Source organism: Corella eumyota, chromosome 2 (assembly GCF_963082875.1).
Source record: "Corella eumyota chromosome 2, kaCorEumy4.1, whole genome shotgun sequence".
Classification (NCBI taxonomy): domain Eukaryota; kingdom Metazoa; phylum Chordata; class Ascidiacea; order Phlebobranchia; family Corellidae; genus Corella; species Corella eumyota.
Window position 1 is genome coordinate 8,917,618 of NC_137491.1, and position 19,870 is coordinate 8,937,487.

Below are 19,870 nucleotides of genomic sequence, written 5' to 3' on the forward strand. Positions count from 1 at the left end.
TAAGTGTTCTAAAATTGAATTAAAATAATTTGCAGTAACTAAAAGCAATATATTATATAGTGCATCTTTTAACTAGTGATAATAACTACTAACGTGGTCTATGTGTCTTATTTTTCTGTTAGTTATACTTAATGTTAGCATTAAGTATAACTAACTTATAGCCTCCGGGTAGTCTTTCCTATATTGAACATTAAATATGGTTTTTGGGATAGGTTAAACAGGTTCTTTATCTATTAAATATTTAAATTCTATGTCGCAATATAAATTGCATTACTTTTTCACGAAACTTTGATAAAAAATAATTTGCGTAAAACAATTTTGCTCATTACTATTCGATTTTAATACGACTTTTTAAATAGTTTTTATTTGATATGATTTTAATATGTCATTTTTATATTTCAATTTAAGGGAGTTGAAATGACAGCGTATGACAAAAATTACTTTTGTTTTAAAGGCCTAGGGCATTTGCACTTATTTAATAAATACGTATATTTATTATATACATCAGAATATACTTTAAAAACACTTAAATTAAAATTTGCATACATTACAATTATGTTATTTCATAGTTTACTAAATAAAACATAATCTTTTCTTAGTTTGTACAAGTTGAACTATAGTGTGCTTTGTTGGAGATATAAAAAATAACTAAAAAACGTGATCACGCATTTTTATCGCAGCGATTTCGTAGTTTGCACGCGAATAAAGCATGATATTATAATTATGTCTAATACAAGAACGAAATATTGAAAAAAATCGTATGTTTTTCAAGCACTGATAGAAATCATTTGACGATGCGATAAATAATATAGTAAATTAGCATTTATAAAAGTAAATTTAAATACGCCTTGGGCTATATTATTGGGTTTATATAAATTTTAAAACCTTTCTTTTCAAAATTACATTTTTTGAATTGAGCAATTTTTTTGCAACAAAAATTATTTTTTGTTTTCGTATACCCTATGGCAATTTTTATAACCATTTTTTGACTATTTCTTTGGTAAAAGCTTATTTTTTAAAAATTTTCGTAAACTAAGTTAGATTTGTGATCACGAAAAACAAGACATGTATTAAACCTATGTGACATTTAGAGATTACTTTCAAGATTAACTTTGTTGACGTCAACTGTTGTCATTTTCAACAATAATTGTTTTTGTATACAACATTACTTGTACGTTGGTATAAGATTATATAATAATCTGTTATGGTAAGAAGAGTCTACCGCGTGAATACTAACGCTAAGAAATTATAAATACTATGTCATTTATAGCGTTTAAAATTAATTTATGTAACATCCCCAACCTTTTTTTAATTTAATTAACTCTATTTAATTTGAAAATTTTTTTTTGTTAAGTTTAGCGTGCATTAACATAATACAGCCAAATAAAAAAAATAAAAAAACGACCAAATTTTGTTAATTATCATATCGTCTGGTTTTTGTAATGATAAAAAATATAAAAACAACATTTTTTGGGAACAACATTTAAAAAGTATTCAATTGTTGTTTAAAAAGTCTTAAACCGTTGTTTGTTTAAAATTGAACGCGCAATTTTTCTGTTGTTTCGAAACTAAAATTGGTTGAATAGCGTAATTATTTCAAAACGCCCAGAGTGCTTTCTATGTGTGAGTTAAATGAAATGAATGCTAGAATATCTGTTTTATGTTACATATTTAGCAATCTTAATCTTGGGCTTAGTAATAAAAAACTATTTTAAAAATTTTTAATATTCGATAATTTCTTATTTTAAAATGCTTTCTACATTTAAAACTTTTAAATTTGTCGCATTAATATTTTTTTAATTACTAGGTGGCGCTTTAAGTAATTTAATTTGTTTGATGTAATCTTTGGGTATTTTCTGTAGTATGTTATGAAAATATTACGACGTTATATGGTTCTCTAAAACCCGTTGTAACTGAATCTTTTTTAAAGGATTTACCGAATTAAAAAACTATACTTAATCTAATGTAAACTTATAATTTTTAGTTCTTTCTATACCTCAAATGATTATTTAAAAACATTTTGATAAATTTAACAATCTACTCATATGACAATTGTCGTAATGTATTTTATTAAAGTAAAACAACGAAAAATCGCATAGTTTTAAAGTGATCATTATCATATTGTACATATAGTGTACCTAAACTTAATTTAATATTAGTGCTAAAAAAAATCAAAAATTAAATAAAAATCAAACAAAGTTTTTATAGTAAACTATTATAACAAAAGGTTTTAAAAAAATTTTCTATAAATTAAATAACGATAATTTGACACGATTTGCAATAATAAATTAATAATTTGTCGTAAATAGTTTTACACCGCTACAGTTTTCGTTTTATGAAATATTTTTTCATTTTTATGGATATTTTTTTATTAGTTTTTGATTGGTTACAAAAATATTTTTATTTCGAGTAATTTTAATATCGTATTTTTTACTAACAATTGACTTTATGACGTAGTTAAAGTGACGTCATTGGTAACAGCAAAACCCGAATGTGTCAAACTATGTCTTCGTAAGTCACAGTTTCGTCTGAACATTTTGTCGCACGACACACACTGATAGGGTTTAGTGTTGGTGTGTGTAAGAAGGTGTGTCCTCAGATTGCTTCTTTGATTAAAGGTGCGGCCACACGTCGGACAGGTGTGTCCTGTGTTCTGCAACACACAGTTGGAATGACACACAGTTTTTAATAAAAGTTTTAACACAAAGACAATAAAAAATAAAAAAAAATCTATAACATGTTATATCGGTTAAATTTTCAAATTTTTATTAAATTTTTTAATTTTTTAATTTTTTTAAAGCTAAATTTGGTTTTACTGACCTGAATATGTAGGGTTCTATGTACGGCTAGGGTTCGGGATTGGCAAAATCCTTTTCCGCATTCTTCACATTTAAATGGCTTGTTTTTTGAATGTATATACCTGCACCATACAATTATATTGATTTAACTGACAGCTTTACATTTTTAAAAATCTTTAAGTGTTTTTTTTGATAATATTTTAGTGATATTTATTACCTGTGGTCTCTTAGATGATCTTGTCTTCTAAATGCCTTGTTGCAAATGTCACAAACGTAAGGCCTTTCGTCTGTATGTGTTCGTTCGTGAATAAGCAAGTTGTAACTCTTTGTGAAATGTCTGCGATAAAACGAAACAAATATAATATACAATGTCTGAAATAAGCGATGCACTAAAAGTAATTTTTATATAATATAAAAAGGTTTAAATTAAAATTAAATCTTTTATGGAGGTTAATAAAAATTAAAAAATATATTTTGTCAACTTACCTGCCGCAATATTTACAAATAAATTCCCTCTTAGGCTTTGAAGGTTTCCCGCTTTTTTTAGTAGTTTTCACCGGCGTTGGTTTTGCTGTTTTAAGGAAAGTAGGTCCAAGGGAATGAAGTGGGGTTGGCGGAAAATTGAAGCCCGTGGGCCCGTGAAAAATATTTCCAAGCGGTGGGGTAATTGGTTTGGTGTGGATCGGTAAAAATGGACTAAAATAAAAAAATAAAACGTCAATAATAAATAAATAAATTTCTTAATTTTTTTTACTTATTATTATAACTTACTTTGGCGAAAGCATTTGTGGTGGGCAAATCGTTTTGTTTCGCATCAGCATTTGCTGAATTAAGTTCAAATATAAATTCGACTCAAAATTTGGTGGTAACAATGTGTTCGGAATAAAAGGATTAAACTGCCCCGGCATTATACTGCCCCCTAACTGTAACAAAACTTAAGTTAAAATTGAGAAAATAATTTTAGATTAAAGTTAAAAATTTTAACCAAAATTAAAATTATTTTACCGGGTCAGGGTTGGGTAAAACCCCAATGTTATGATCTGGGTTCCGGTCTGGTAACCCACTAAAGGGGTTGCTCCCGAATTCTGGAGTTTTAGGGGTTAAAGGTGGGGTAAACATGTACGGTGACAAAAGTTTACTTTTGTTTTGTTCTAAAAATAAAAAAAGGTTTGTATAAAGTTAAACATATTTATGGGGCAAAATAATTTTTTTATGTTGATTTTACCTTTGTTCTTTGTAATAGAATCCGCCAAGCATCTAAAGTCGATTTTGTCTTCATTATTTTTGCCTAAAAAATTTGAATTTAAATTTTAACTTAAAAAAAATTTTTATTGGTATAATAAATGTTATTTTAAATTTTTTTCTTTTTTAGTTTATTATTTTTTTTTGAATAAATTTTTACAAATAATTACTTGTAGTTTCAGAGTGTAAAGCTATTTTCGGACTGTCTGGTGATAAATTTTTAATCATTTTCGGCGAGATATTTTCCTGAGTTTCGTTCTTCGTCCATTTTGCTTTTGAAAAATTGTCGCAGTCGGCGTCTTCGGTTTCGGCTTTGTTCAAGTTTGCTTTTCCATTTTTTTCGTTTAAATTTGTTAGGTCGGGATGTCTGTTAAAATTTTTATACAAGTTTTGTATTTTCACATCGTTTGAAAAAATATCGAATGGGTTTGCTCCGATAGGTGTGAGAATAGGATGTTTTTGGTCGAATTGTGATCCTAAAATATTTGGAAATAAAATAAAATTCGGGTTCCAAATTTGGCTATGAACCGGGTTGCTATCGGCACATGACGTCATCATGTCGTAGTAACTTCGTTTTCTTTTGTCTGGTGACGTCATTAGTTGATTTTCCAAAGAATATGGCCTCGGAAAGGAGTTCATTTTTAGCCGCTTCAAATTAGTTTTTGATTTAAATAATATCTTATTTTATTCTGCAAAATATTTGTTTTTAATATAAAATTATTAACCAATTTTTTATTTGTCCTTGTTACAACATTTGTCTAAGTGGACAATATATTCTGCTAACACATGTAGTGTCTTACAAATAACAAGTATGCTTAGCTTAAGAGACGCGTTTTAAATCCTTGCAAATTACGGAAGCAAAATAACTTTTGAAAACTGGTTTATGGCTTGTTTAATGTGACCGCTGTTTGCAATCCCGTAAATTTCACTCGATTTCCGATCTTTGAACCGCCATTAAAAGTCGCCCAAAAGTTTACGCTCCTATTAAAACCGCCCCGTAAACCACGTGACTGTCACGTGACGCTAGTCATTAACACGCGATTGCTGGGCCTAATGACGCTGCGCAGAGGGCAATGACTGATGAGTTGTATGGTTTTTACGACTGGTTTGCACTAAGTCTTGTTGATTTTTTATCCGATTAAAATAACACTGCATGTTTTTACTGGTGTTATGTAAATGGATTTACTCAAAGTCGTCTAACAAAAAAGGTTAAATCAGTTTTTATCTTTTGATATTTTATGTAGTACGATTTTTCCATTTTTTAAATTTTCAAATTTTTTTTTTAATTTAATTTGGTAATTTAAATTAAAAAATAACGTACCACGACATCAAAAAAATATTTTCCGGCAAAAAAGGATTTATTACATTTCCAAAAATACCAAAAGATTGACCATTTTTATACATTTTTTTCTTTAAACTAAATCATAATATGTTTGCCTATTGGCACAGCCAAACGATTACTGTCAAATAAAATATAAATCGCAGTGATCGGTCAGACAGTTTTATTCGGCGAAATGAGGTAGCTCGAGTTATAGTTTACGATCTGTAAACATTTACCTCAATAACTGTTACTTTAACCCCATAAAATTGGGCTTGTTATTAGCTACTCCTGTTTTTAAAATCAACCATTAATTTTCTTCTGGATTGCGAAATTTGTTTTAAGTTTATTTGTAAGTTGTTATTAATATTAAACGCTTGCATTTTTTATTATAAGACTTTTAATAGAAAAAAGTTTTTTTGCCGCCATTTTATTTTTTCTGTAACTATTTTTAACTGGTCTACAGCTGCGAAAATATTTAAATTTTTTTAATAAAATAATATTATAGGTGAACCTTAATATAGGTATCTTTAATAAAGTTTGTATTCAATACTTATAACATAGCTTAATTTAACTATAAACAAAATTTAAACAACATTCTAAAATTATCATAATTTTAAATATTTAAACTAATAGTTTAAAAAGTGCTAAGCCCTAAAAAATTACTAAATTTAAAAATAAATGCAAATGTTTCTATGTAATCTTTAACCACCTGGCCACTACTAGTCACATAATTATATTATGACTCTATTATATTCGCATAATACTCAGTATTATGTGGCAAATTAGATTTCATATCGGCTAAGTACACACCGTGCTTCCATCAGTAAATATGTCTCAAACGGAACCGTTCATTTGTCCGAATCAAATAAATAGAAAATTAAATCAAAATTATTCTTTTGCTAACGATAACTGACAATAAACTTTCAAATGGGTGTTTATATTTACTGCTTTGTTAGTAAATAAAGTTTATCATTATAAAATAACAGTTTTCCTGGTAAGGAAACAGAGTTTTTTATGTTTAATGGTTGCAGTACTTATATATATAAGCACGTGTTAAAAACACAAAATTTTTCCTATTATAAACCGATACATTAAATATGAATATACGGTAATCCGTTTCACGAACCTTGAGATGTTAACCATGCAAATGACAAAAAAGACATGTTGTGTCGGTGCCATTTATATATATAAGTTTCGTGCAATCGTCATATAAGTAACTAAGGTTGATTATTTACAGAGAGGGTTTGATAATACGCTGGCGAATCGGAAGTCTTAGGTGTGCTCAAGCCTCAAAACGGCCACTCCAAATTCGATTAAAGCGGCCTATCAATTAGAGCAGGGCTGATAACCTTTAAGTGCTCGCACGTTCAGAGTGGTGACTACTTAATTAAACAAACATCGTGAAGAGAAATGTCAAATCTTCTTTATGATTTAATTTTTTTGAAACCGGGTTTTGGTTTCGGTGTAATATAATTACTGAGTAACGACAGTGGACACACTTATGATAAGGGGATGACTGTGGTAATGATAAAACAACGAAGTGTTATGGAATTCAAATTCAATCAAAGTTATTATTTTTTTGCCTAAAATTTGAATTAATTGTGGTCATAAGTTCAAAAAAAAATTTTACGCTCAGCGATTTTTATTTTAATTTTAAAATATTTTTGCGCCAAGCGGTAATGGTTTAGGTGTCAGTCTCCTTTAAAATGCAATTATAATTCGTTTCTCGCTATTCAATAAACACCAGGTCCTCTGACAAACATTTCGCACAAAGGGATCCCGCCAACGAGCTTCGAGCGCGTTGGTCTCGAATATTGAAACACGGTAGTTCGCCGGATGTAGCTCCGCCCCCTCGCTTGATTGACAGCTCGTTGGTGAAAGGAGCTATTTGCAAACGGCATGTCGGAGCTCGGCGCAGAAAGACGCGGTCTATATTTGAAAAGATCGCGCTAAATAGGCCCGGCCCAGATTTGGGCTGTATTTTAATTACTAAAACCGCGCACGTTTACCGATTCTGTCAATTAGAAGTAATTGTGAGCAGCTTACAATTTAAAGTGCTATTTGCACTGGCGTTCTCGCTAAGGCTAAGCCGTTTATTTTCTTCTGTGTAGTCAGATCGTCGTGATATCGCACGAAAGTAACCAAATCATCGATTATTTGCGCATCCATTGTTACGAATCTGTTGCCTTCCTATTCGGCCGGCGGTGAACGACCTTAATAGTTGCGTCACAACAGTCGCTAATGTGACACCACGCAACAAAAACAGGTCGTTGAACGAACTGGCATGTGAATATAGGTGTGTAGTTTGCTTTCAATATAAAGTTGTCATTTTATTAATTTCGAATTTTTGGTTTTTATTAGGTGCTGGGTGTAACTTAAATTGGCTGATTCCTAATTGGTTTACATTTTGTTACTGTTAAATTATTTTTCTTTGTTGATTTAAAAGTTTAAAAAACACTTTTTGCTTACAATTTTGTTTAAGTTGAACTTGATTTTAAAATCTTAAAATTTATTTTATGCTTTTGTGGTAATAACAAATTAAATACATTTTTCCAAATTGCACAAACCAAACAGTTTATAAAACTTACATTAATATATCAGTTTAATGGTGACAACGTGAGAAAAACGTTTATATAATGTTAACACATTTTTTATGGTTAAAAATTTCAGATGCAAAAATTGGTATTTTCTATTTTAAAGTAAACTTTTTTATTGGTGAACAAAATACTGCTATATGGTGCCTTCTAATGGTCATTTATACAGATACCAGATTCGGTATATAACTTGGGTATTTAAATTCGTTTGTGTTATATAATGTTAATGACTAAACTTAAACTGGGTGATTTCAACAAAAAGCCTTATGTCAATTAAATTAAAATTAAATATTATTTTAAATAAATGTAGTTTTAATTTTGCCACCTTAATTGTATTTTTAAATTGATATTTTTGTATTCAACATAAAGATTTCAATATGTGACACATTTTACAAAAAAACATTTCTATGTGGCCATTCTTTTGCTAGTCATGAGTTTTGTTCGCAACACGGCACTGGCACAATGAGTTCGCTACATGCAAACTGTTTGCTTGTAAAACACTTAATTTTGTAGCTATATATTAACGTAAAGGCTGATTCTTATGAAACTTTGTGTATGTTTATGATAGTTTGGCAATGTCGTATAGGATGTTTTGTTTACAGAATCTTGAAACAATAGCTAAATAGAGCAAATGCGAGTAGAAAATATTGAAAACTCCTGACTTTTAACAGTTTAACTTCTTTATTATTCATTTTTAGTCAATGACAGGCTGATTTAAGCACTCAAGATGATAAGGTCTGTTTTGGCTCGAAATAGTTGTTCAGGTATATCCAAGTTGATTCCCAAAAACAATTCAACGTCACTTTGCCAACAATTCTCTCGGTTATGTGTTGCAAAACCGGTTTTATTATTCAACCAGGAAAATAAAAGTTTAACGCAACAAAGCAGAAATTTTGGATTTTGTTATTCTAGCTTAATACAATCTGTGGCAAACAAACAAAATGTGTTAGAGAATAGCAACCAACCAAACTCACTTCTTTTAAGAAATATTATGCCATCAATTTTAAACATAAATCACACTAGAAACTTAACTAGAATATCTAAAACCGGAAAAACGTGGACAGTTCGTATGGTTACCCAGCGTTTTCGAAGACTTGGTAATGGTTTATGGCTTCATAGACAGCCTGGTTATAATAGAAGTTTATGGAGAAAAGCATTAAAACCAGATGGCCGTACGCATATATTAAAAGCAAAAGGTCATGTTTTTTGTAACAAATGGCAAACCAAACGGCTTGACAAAATGGTTGGTAAATATTGGAAAAAAAATAAATGGTATGTAGACGATCCATATGAAGGATACACTGACCACTCATATCACTTTTATCATCCCATGGAATTGCCGTGGAACACACTGGAAAAACCTGATGACTATTATGGGTATGGTTATTATAGAATGAAGATGTACCATAAGGCTGTAACAAAACGCAAAAATCGACATAAGACTGTTATGCGTTCTCATAGACAAAAGCATGTTCCAAAATCTATGTCAGCTCATTTTTGTCGTGGATAATTTAAAATTTTATGATAAAAATTTTTTGATTGTTATGTTTGGTTTTACATGCTCCACTTGATTAATTATTTATATGTATTTTGTATTGACTAATATCAAAATTTATGAAGTCAAGCAATATAAAAGTAAAATTTGGTGTTAGCAACTTCTAAAAACAGTTTTTGTTTCTTTTTAGATTCTTAGGTAATATTATCTAAATTAAGGAGCTTAAAAGTTTGAGTAAAAAATTGATTTGTGTTTTGAAATTAAAACCATGATGGAGATGGATGCAGGGATGACCATGCTGGCTCCCACCCAAACAACAGCCACAATTTTATGTTGTGAATGTGGGATAGAGATAGCTCCAAACCCGAGCAACATGTGCGTCGATTGCCTTCGTTGCAAGGTCGACATCACAGACGGGATACCAAAACATGGAAATCTACTCCAGTGTAAGAATTGTGAACGGTATGTATCCCCACCAGCATCTTGGGTAGCTGCTACGTTGGAATCCAGAGAACTTCTTGCGATTTGTTTGAAACGACTGAAATCTGCCCTGCAGAGAGTCAGGTTAATTGATGCTTCGTTTATTTGGACTGAGCCTCATTCTAAGCGAATCAAAGTGAAGTTGACTATTCAAAAGGAGGTAGAAGTTGGGATAAGTGGCACTTTTCTTGAGCAAACATTTGTTGTTGAGTTTGTTGTTCACAACCACATGTGCCCGGATTGTCATCGGGTTGAAGCCAAAGACTATTGGAACTCTTCTGTACAAGTGCGACAAAAGACAGGTCACAAAAAGACCTTTTTCTATCTGGAACAAGTTATATTAAAGAACAAGATGCATCAAAATACAACTAAGATCACTGAAAAGCCGAACGGTTTAGATTTCTTTTATTCGTGCAAACAAGATGCAAGAAAATTCACTGATTTTTTAATGAACGTGTTGCCCTGTAGATACCAAGCCTCCCAAAAGTTAATATCTCATGATACTCACAGCAATACATTCAACTACAAGACTTCTTTTTCTGTGGAAATACCCCCAGTTTGTAAGTTTGATATTGTCTGTCTTCCGAAAAAGTTGTCACAACAACTTGGCAATTTAGGTCAAATATTGATATGTCTAAGAGTAACAAATTGCATTCATTTGATTGATTTTACAACGCTTCAGATCACTGAAATAGGAGGTGGCGCATATTGGAGATCTCCATTTTTTGCTATATGTTCTCCGAAAAATTTAGTTGAGTTTACTGTAATGGAAGTAGAGCCTATTTATAACCGACAAGTTAAATCGGGGGAAGGCTCTTTATCAAGTAAACATCTTCTTGCAGATTGCTGGGTGATAAAATCTTGTGAGCTTGGGATGCATGATAATTATACTCACACCAGAACACATTTGGGTCATCTATTAAAGCCAGGTGACTCAGTCATGGGCCTCGATCTAAAGAATTCAAATGCCAACAACGAACAGCTTGAACTAATGAAGGACAGTGCAGTGCCAGATGTTATTTTAGTTAGAAAAGTCTTTGCGGATCGCCAGTCACGCCGAAAGCGCAGAAACTGGAAGTTGCGACACATCAAGGACACAGGATCAATGACGAGTGCTGACGACAACTATGCTCAGTTTTTGGAGGAGTTGGAAGAAGACAAGGAGTTTAGGAAAAATGTTGACATCTACATTGACGGGGAAAGACCGACTCCAAATAGTACTAATGAGGGGGATTTTCCTGCCGTTACCCTGCAGGAAATGTTGGGTGATTTAAAGATTAGCGATGATGTTGAAATGACCTAATATTTTTGATTTCAATTCACAAAATTGGAGCGAATTGTTAAAGAAAATCATGAATGAAAAATTGTGAATAGAACAACAACTTTTTTATTGTGCTTGGCTGAGCTAGCTTTATGATCTCTTTTGTTTTATTTAATTGCCAAAACTTCCTGTATTTAACTAAATTTATAATGTTTTGTAAGCTTCTTTTAGTACACTGTACAGTGATTCAGTTTATATTAAACGTGCTATTAGGTTAAATGTGGATGTAACTTAACTTGTTCCAATTGTTTAGTTAAATTTTGTAAAATTGTTTATACTGCCATTCACTGAAGTCCATTTGTTTATTTCTTAATCATGATTAACATAATTCATTTAAGTCAAAGAATATTTACCATTCCTCCAATTGGTGTTTAGATCGTTTTAAATTTTTTATTTAAATGGATGATTTATCACTGAAAAGTGTTTCTTCATCGGATAATATTTCGTCGGAATTTGAAGTTGTGGCATCAGCTACAAGTCATGAAGGATTGAAGGTTTGTAAAATTGTTTTTTTATTTTAATTCGAAGATTTTCTCTTCAAGAATGCGATTAGATTTGATTTTGATTTAACTTTGTAAAAATATACTTTGAAGTTTTTTATTTTTTTTTTTAAATCTACACATGTTAAGGCTTTGTTGGCTATATGTGTATATGAAGTTTAATTTATGGGCCTACAAAAATAAAACTTTTAGTTGTTTTGCGCAGAAAAAATTATTGCAAGCCAATATTAGTTAAGAGTTACAACCATGTTATGACAATTACAATTTTGACTATAGGACCGACTATCAATTGATTATGTAAATTTGGTATTGTTAAATTTTAGATTGCTGGAAATGGAAATGAGGAAGAATTAAAACAGAAACTTCATGAAACAATGTCAGGTAGCCAAACAAGTGAAAATGTCCAAAAAGGTGAATATCTTAAAACAATCTAATGTTTGTTTAATAATTTATACAATTTTTCACAAGTAGGCTCGAGGCTCTTTGTAATAATGTAAATGTATCTAAATTTTATTAAGATTCCGTTTTATTTGTTGATTGTTACAGTTTAAAAATAAATTTGTAATCATACAATTTTTATTATTATTGTTATTGTTTTTGGTATTTGAATCATAAATTTTTAATTTGTTTATGAATCATCGATTTATTAAATAAGTTTTTTCTTATTGTTTATATTTAAGCAACCAAAGTCAAACTGAGTACAACAGAATCAGTGAAAATGAGATTAGATGAAAGACCTAAATCATTAGAAATCAATAATGAAGGTAAATTGATTTATCAAATCAATGCATTTGGATTTTGTTTAAAACCATCATATTAATAGTATTGCCTTTTTAAATTAAAATGTAAAAAGTTATTGTTATTTTAGAGTACTGCCTTAATTAATTAAAATGTGTACCAATTTTTAAAATTACTATATAAATAAATTGCCACGATGGAATAACATTTTGTTATTTGTATAATGAAAAATATAACTCATTAAACATGGTTAGGCTTAGTTTTTTTGTTTTTGATAACACTTTTATTTTAGTAATCACACTGGAAGGTAAAATATAAATTTTATTCAGAAAAACCTGAAAAAAATACTTCATTTGAAGAAGAAGATTGTATTTTATTTAACGCCGTCTTTTATCTCGGTTGTTCTTCGGTAAACGCTCCTCGCAGCGAATCAGAAGCCCAGAGGACAATTTCAATTCTTCGCTCACAGCAAAATGTTAGCAAAAATATTCACAAGTCGCATGATCTACCTGGACAAAATTCTCCAAAACATGAAAGGGAAAGTCAGCAACAGATTGAGGTGGTTTTAAGCGTTCCAAATCAAGCTGATGGTAATGTCAGGTAAGAGAAAAAGTTTAAGCGTCATTTTTTTTAGTAATAATTTGTTCGGAAAAATTGTAAAGTTTTATGTTAAGTATGTAAAGTTGATATTCTCACATTGCGGATAAATAAAAAGCTATTGTTAAGTCAAAAATAATGAGGTTATGTTAAAATTACTGTTTTAAGTTCTTTTTTTGTGAACTTATTTTAATTTTAACTGCATCTGTTAAATTTTAAGTCATTGCTATGGCTTTAATTAATCTTGAATTATTGTTGTTAGACTTCTTGAAGCTGGTACCTCACAAGTTATAACTTCTTTCAAGCTGTACACAATATTGTTTTGTGTTCGAGGTCCAGACAACACAGAGGAAAGAGATTGTTTTGCCTTTACTGAATCTCATCAAATATCGGGAATTTTTCAGTGTCATGTATTTAGATGTGACGTCCCTGAAGCAGTAAGTAATCACTAAATGTCCAAATATGTAAAAAGCTGCACTAATAATTAAATAATGCTTTGATGTATTGCAACTTTAAAGCTGTATTTGGTTAAGATTGATTACTATTTATTCAAACCTATAACTTTTTTATTGAAAAAAAAAAATTTTAATTTTTTTGACATAAAAATGAACTGTTATATTTTTAGGTTAGGAAAGTTTTGTATAGTTTTGAGCTTGCTTTCCGCAGCATTCCCAAAAGCCCATTGGTTGAAAAATCAGCAGCAATTCCAATTGTAAGAAAAAAGTGAGTCATACAAAGTATTTTTAAACATATTGTCAACAACTTAACAATATAATTACTTTCTTTTTGCTTAGTATGCAAAACTATTGTTTATTATCATTTTTATTGCTGTGTTGTTAAATATACAAGTATGAATATATATTGAAGTGTTATTCACAAGCTGATATAAAATAAATATAAATTGATTTTAAGCTGGACTGGTTAAATTTTTGTTTGGGATTTTTTAGAAATGAAAGTGAGCAAGATGTAGTTAATACTTCTTTATCTCCTGGAAGTCACATTGTTCATGATTTGGACCAAAATGTTTTCTGTTTCTCAATTTCTCTTGAAATCAAGTAAATTAAGTCTTGCACCTACTAAAACATTTTAATTGTAATTTGGCTTTTTGTTTTTAGTTTTAAAAAAAAATTAAATGTCTTTTATTTGTTTTCCAAATTTATTTATGAATATTTTACTATAAACCTTTTTTTTGAAGGGAGGATGATTGTAAAGGAGGATTTCAAACAGTTCCATGGGACAAGACTTCGTCTTGTTTCAAGTTTCGAAGAAATTTGGAGAAGAAAGTTATCGTGACTGTCACCCAAACAACTAATGTTGAACTTAACATAGAAAGGTAATATTTAAAAAAAATGTTTTTAAAACACTTACAACATTTTTTTTACAACTTTTTGAAAAATATTTTTCAGATGTTTCGGTTTGTTGTTGACTCCAGGTCGAAATGTAAAACAAAGTGACATGCACTTACTAGACATGGAAAGGTCCTCAATGGGGGAAGACCCGCTTACTGAGGGGGTACACACTGTGGTAGGAAGATGGGACCCCACTCACCCCCATTTTCAACTACTTAACTCGGAGACTCAAAAAGGTAAATTAAATTTTTTTTGCAATTATTTTTTAAATTTTTTGCAACTAAAATAACCTTTTTTAATTTAAATTTTTAACAGGTACTAGGGTGTTTATGAGCGTGGCTGTTGACTTAGTTGTGCAGGAAGTTCAGGAACCTGTCAGATTTCTGATCGAGACCAAAGCGAGAGTCTTTCCTCAAACTGAAAAGTTTTGGTATTTTGGGAAGAAAATTTTGACCGAAAACTTTTTTCTTAGACTAAAAGAGGTAAATGGTTTCAGAAAATTTTAAGTTATCCAGACAATTGCATGAATTTATAGCTTGTTTTTGATGTAAAAAATGGTTAATTTTAAATTCTTAACTTTTTTTTAACTACAAAGAATATTTAACTCAACTTTTTAATTTAAAATGATTTTTTACTCAATTTTTTTGATTTTAAATAATTTTTTACTCACCTTTTTTAACTTAAAATGACTTTTTACTCAGATTGAGTACAGTAAAGTGAACAAGAAAACTTACGAGTTGGTAAGTGTTGAGAGTGACTCAACTAGAAGTAAAAACCTCGGAGCATTTGATTACTCTGTGTCCCGCAACCTTCCGCATCCGGATCATGCTCTCAGCTCCTCTTCTCCTCAAGATGAAGAAGATGATGATGGTAAAAAAAAATTTTATTTTATTTTTAAAAGAAAACATTTTTAAAATTTTAAAATTATTTTTGTTTAATAGCCAATAGTATTTGTTTGGCATTTAAAAATTCACAAACACAAATATTATAATACAATTATTTGTGTGGAGATATAAAAACAAAAAAATAACAACAAATAAAAACTGAATTTAGACACTGACGAACCATTATTAAGTGGATCGGGGGAAGTAAACAAAGAATGCTCGGAACGAGTATTATCAGATTGGGGGGAGGCCCTAAACAGGTGGCGGTCAGATTTGTCTCGAAGACCCACTGGGTTAAGAACCCTTGTGAGAGCTGCTGGCGGGGTCCCTGACCCACTGAGGGGTGAAGTTTGGCAATTGTTGGCAGGTTGTCATGACAATGAAGTTATGTTGGAGAAATACAGAGTTTTAATTACTAAGGTGATTTATAGAAATAAATTTGATATTTTATTAAACTAAAAGTTGCATTTGTTTGGACATTATTTTGCACACAATTAAGTTAGAAGATGTTAAAATAATCGTCACATAATTTTTATTTTTTTGATTTCTTTTGTAAATGTATTAGAATCTTATGTTTTGTCGTACTTTGGGTATATTGATACAAAAAATATTGCAATAAACAATAATGGATAAGTTAAATCTACAAGTACTATATTCTATGTAACTAGCCCATTAAACTTACATGATAAATTTTTATGCAGGATTCTCCGCAAGAAAACATTATACAGAGAGACATCCATCGAACTTTTCCTGCTCACGATTTTTTTAAAGATCAAGGTGGTTTAGGACAAGACTCGTTGTACAGAATTTCCAAAGCCTATTCTGTGTACGATCAGGAGGTTGGATATTGTCAGGGCCTTTCCTTCCTTGCTGCTGCTTTGTTGTTACATGTAAGTATTTGCCCACCCACTTTCCATATAATAACAGTTTTAAAATAATAAGTACTTAGCAATATGCCTTACTAAATTTTTTGTCATTTTTTAAATTGAACATTGAGACTTTCTAAGGTTACTTGGTTGTGCTATTTTAAAACTAACAATTTTTTTATTTTTAAGTACATATAAATTTAATATTTGAACGATAAATAATATGTGTGTTTGACACAAAGCAATGTATAATACATAACATCTACAAATATTTAACTTTTTTTAGATGCCAGAGGAACAAGCCTTCTGTGTATTAGAGAAAGTCATGTTCAAATATAAAATGAGGGATTTGTTTAAGAATGGGTTTGAAGCTTTACATCTCAAATTCTATCAACTTGAAAGACTCATTGGGGTAAATACTTTATCTATTATTTGAAATTAACATTTTTAGCTAATAAAATTATGAATAAAAAAAGATTAAATTTTATTTATATTTATAAAAACATTTGTATTTTTTTTATGCCTTAGCACAAAACTCGTGAAATTTAACTATTAGGTTTAAAAGATTTTGAAATATATATATTTATGTAGGTTGTAATACTTGAATTTTTCAAAATTTTTATAGGACCTTATGCCCAGCTTATCTGACCACTTTAAACAGTTATGTATTGAGTGCCATATGTTCTCAAGCCAGTGGTTCTTAACTTTATTTACTGCTAAATTTCCACTAAACATGGTCTTCCAAGTTGTGGATGTATTTCTAAGCGAGGTAAATATATTTTTTTAACTTTTATGTAATTGTAAAATCAAATTCAAAATATACTTTATAAAATTAAAAAATATATTTTTTGTTTTAGGGGGAACTAATTGTGTTCAAAGTTGCACTCGGATTACTCGAGTGTTGTCGTCGAGAATTACTCGCACTCGATTTTGAGGGAGTTTTAAAATATTTTCGAGTTCAGTTGCCAAAGAAATATCGGAACGACGAACATATTAAAACTTTGATCGATACCGCTGTCAATATTAAGGTATTATTGTTATTTTAGTTAGTTTAATATTTCTGGAAGTTTTTTTGTAAGTTTTTATTAAACACTCACTTTGAATTTAGTGTACTTCTTTTAAATAAATTATTTTATTTTTAAAATTAAATTTTTTTTTAAGATAACACACAAAAAATTAGCGAGATATGAAAAGGATTATGAAGTTGTGAAAGAAAAACTTGCAATGGAAGAAGATCCTATTACAAGAATTGAGGTAAAAATACAATTTTAAATAACCAATCTATTCAACTTCTAAGATTGAGCCACTTCAAAGTGTTTTGACTGTGTCGTAGTCTATTTTGGGTTGTAAAATAATGGTGAGTATAATATTAACAACCGTTTCATTTACGTTTTTTTCTATTTTTTTCAGCGTGAGAATAAGAGATTACTTGAAGCCAACATGAGATTAGAGCTGGAAAATGATGATATTGCTCAGGAACTTGTCACCAACCAAATCACCATGGAAACACAATTAAGAAGGGTAAGGTTCTATACACAGCTTTGTCTTACCAGACATAGAAGTTTTTCTGATAGTCAGATTTATAAAAGTTTTTTGGATTTTTTTTTAGACGATGCAACATGCAGATGACCTTCAACAAGACCTCACAGCTGCAGTGGAAGATTTAAGGACGAACCGACAAAAAGTTGCGGAAACTACTGATGAGAACCAAAGATTACTTGTTGAAACTAAACAAGTGGGTTGTCATTTTTAGATTACTTTCCAAAAAAATATTTTAAAAAAATTTTAATTTTAAAACTGCTGCAAAGTAATTTTAATTTTATACTTTTTTGTTTGATTTTAGGTAAAAGAGATGTGTAGAAAAGAACTGGCCAGACAAGATGTTGAAATAAAGGCGAAAACTAACATTATATCTGACTACAAAACTATTTGCTCACAACTCAGTTTAAGGATTGAAGCAATGCAAATTACCCACAAAGAACAATTAGAAGCTGCGAGAAAAGAAGTAAGTTATATAAGTATAATAATGAAAATTATTATTTTAAATTCACTTTTTAACAACCATTTATTTTGCAGTCTCAAAATGGTGCCAACTCTAAACCATCTTCACCAGATGACATAGCACTCAAACACCAGCAGGAAAAAGAACACTTACTCAAACAAATACGAGATCTGGAACTCCAACTTGCACAAACCAAACTCAAACTTGTTGAGTCTGAGTGTAGGGTACAGGTAAGATTTTATCTCCAAGATTAAGTTTTTTGACAATTAGTTTTTAGCAAATTTTTAAAATGTATTTTTTTAGAAAGTTTTAATAAATTTATTTTTGTGCACAAATTAGGATGTTGAACATCGCTTAGCTTCCACATCTAAAGAACTACAATCAACCAAAAACACCTGGTTCCATAAAACTATAAACACCCTTACCACCCGTAAACCATCTGATGGCACCTCTAGTGGTTCGAATTTAAGTTCCCCGACGTCGCAGACCCCACCTTTTGGAATGGCTCGACCCACTTCCTCAAATTCCGAAAATTCATTGCCATATGTGAAACAAACTGTGACGTGATGTTAAAAATTTTTTTTTATGTGATTAGATATGGCTTTTCCATTTTAAAAATATTTTTTTGATTATTTGGAATGGTTGTTTTAATGTGTGTTGATGTTGTCTACTTCATTTTAAGCTTTTTTTGCAGTGCATTAATATTTTTACTTGTTGAAGTTAGGTTTGCAATATGAAGATTTTGTAGTGAAGCATTCATGTAATAGATAAGGCTTTAAAACAAGCTGTATAACTAAATTTCTTTATTTTGAACAACATAACATATATATGACGCCATTGGATTATTATTTTGCTAAATTTTGAATTGAATATTTTGGTATGAAGCTACAACCAATTTACACAAGTGGTGTGATTTTTTTACTTTTTTTTGTGCAAGATTGTATACTTGAGCTATTTAATTACTGTTTTACGGGCTACTGATATTATAGGTTAATGTGTATTGTACTGTGTGATGTGCTTAATGATATTGAGGTGCAATTTCTATGTTGTTTAAAAAGTGGTTTATGAATTAAAAACTAAAAAATGAACTCGATTGTTTAAAATGAGTAATTTTTTTAAATTGAAAAATTTTTAAAAATTTACTTATTGCAAAATTTAGTCCTTATAAAATTTTCAAGACTTTTATACTTTATTTTTAATTTGTTTATTAAATAATTAGTAAGGGATAAATTTTAAACCTATTTCTTCATTCCTATAATTTTTTTGTTTTAGTTCATACTGTCCTTTAACTATTTTCATTTTCTTAAAATATTTCTTAAGCTTGGTACTGAATTAAACCAAACTTGTAATTTTTTTTCGTGGAAGCCAGTTTACAACATTATGTAGTAAAATTTATATCCAAATATTCTCTTGTTGTGTTGTATACTGTGTATATATTAGACTTATACCACTGATTCTATGTTGTTAATATTATTGTTCTATGTATGTAATAAAATGAAAGAAAATCAAATTAGTGATAATTTTAAATGTTAAAAAATTTTTTTTAACTTTTAATTATTTTAGGTTCGTTTGACCTATTACATGTGACGTCACGGTTACGTCACATGACGTCATTGCAATTGTTAAAACAAATGTATCAGCTGTTTGAAAACAATTAACTTGTAATCAAATTCGCAGCTTGGT

The 19,870-nt window shown here is 29.9% G+C and overlaps 3 protein-coding genes across 3 annotated transcripts; all 3 read left to right on the top strand.

Moving 5' to 3' along the window:
* The first annotated feature begins 8,438 nt into the window (after nucleotides 1-8,438).
* On the top strand, nucleotides 8,439-9,641 carry LOC145743732 (uncharacterized). The gene has a single exon (XM_082561767.1). It carries the CDS (start codon nucleotides 8,683-8,685, stop codon nucleotides 9,463-9,465), a length of 783 nt encoding a protein of 260 aa, XP_082417893.1. The 5' UTR covers nucleotides 8,439-8,682; the 3' UTR covers nucleotides 9,466-9,641.
* Nucleotides 9,642-9,644: 3 nt separating this feature from the next.
* On the top strand, nucleotides 9,645-11,627 carry LOC145743731 (60S ribosomal export protein NMD3-like). Its single transcript, XM_082561765.1, has one exon. The coding sequence runs from the start codon at nucleotides 9,719-9,721 to the stop codon at nucleotides 11,231-11,233; it is 1,515 nt and encodes a 504-aa protein (XP_082417891.1). The 5' UTR covers nucleotides 9,645-9,718; the 3' UTR covers nucleotides 11,234-11,627.
* Nucleotides 11,626-19,634, top strand: LOC145743730 (rab GTPase-activating protein 1-like). Its single transcript, XM_082561764.1, has 22 exons — nucleotides 11,626-11,745; nucleotides 12,075-12,162; nucleotides 12,432-12,515; nucleotides 12,819-13,089; nucleotides 13,349-13,523; nucleotides 13,712-13,809; nucleotides 14,034-14,141; nucleotides 14,282-14,419; nucleotides 14,493-14,671; nucleotides 14,751-14,917; nucleotides 15,137-15,305; nucleotides 15,489-15,739; nucleotides 16,021-16,209; nucleotides 16,472-16,597; nucleotides 16,811-16,954; nucleotides 17,043-17,213; nucleotides 17,347-17,439; nucleotides 17,596-17,706; nucleotides 17,795-17,920; nucleotides 18,029-18,190; nucleotides 18,262-18,417; nucleotides 18,527-19,634. The coding sequence occupies exons 1-22, from the start codon at nucleotides 11,650-11,652 to the stop codon at nucleotides 18,752-18,754; spliced, it is 3,330 nt and encodes a 1,109-aa protein (XP_082417890.1). The 5' UTR covers nucleotides 11,626-11,649; the 3' UTR covers nucleotides 18,755-19,634.
* The last annotated feature ends 236 nt before the right edge of the window (nucleotides 19,635-19,870 follow it).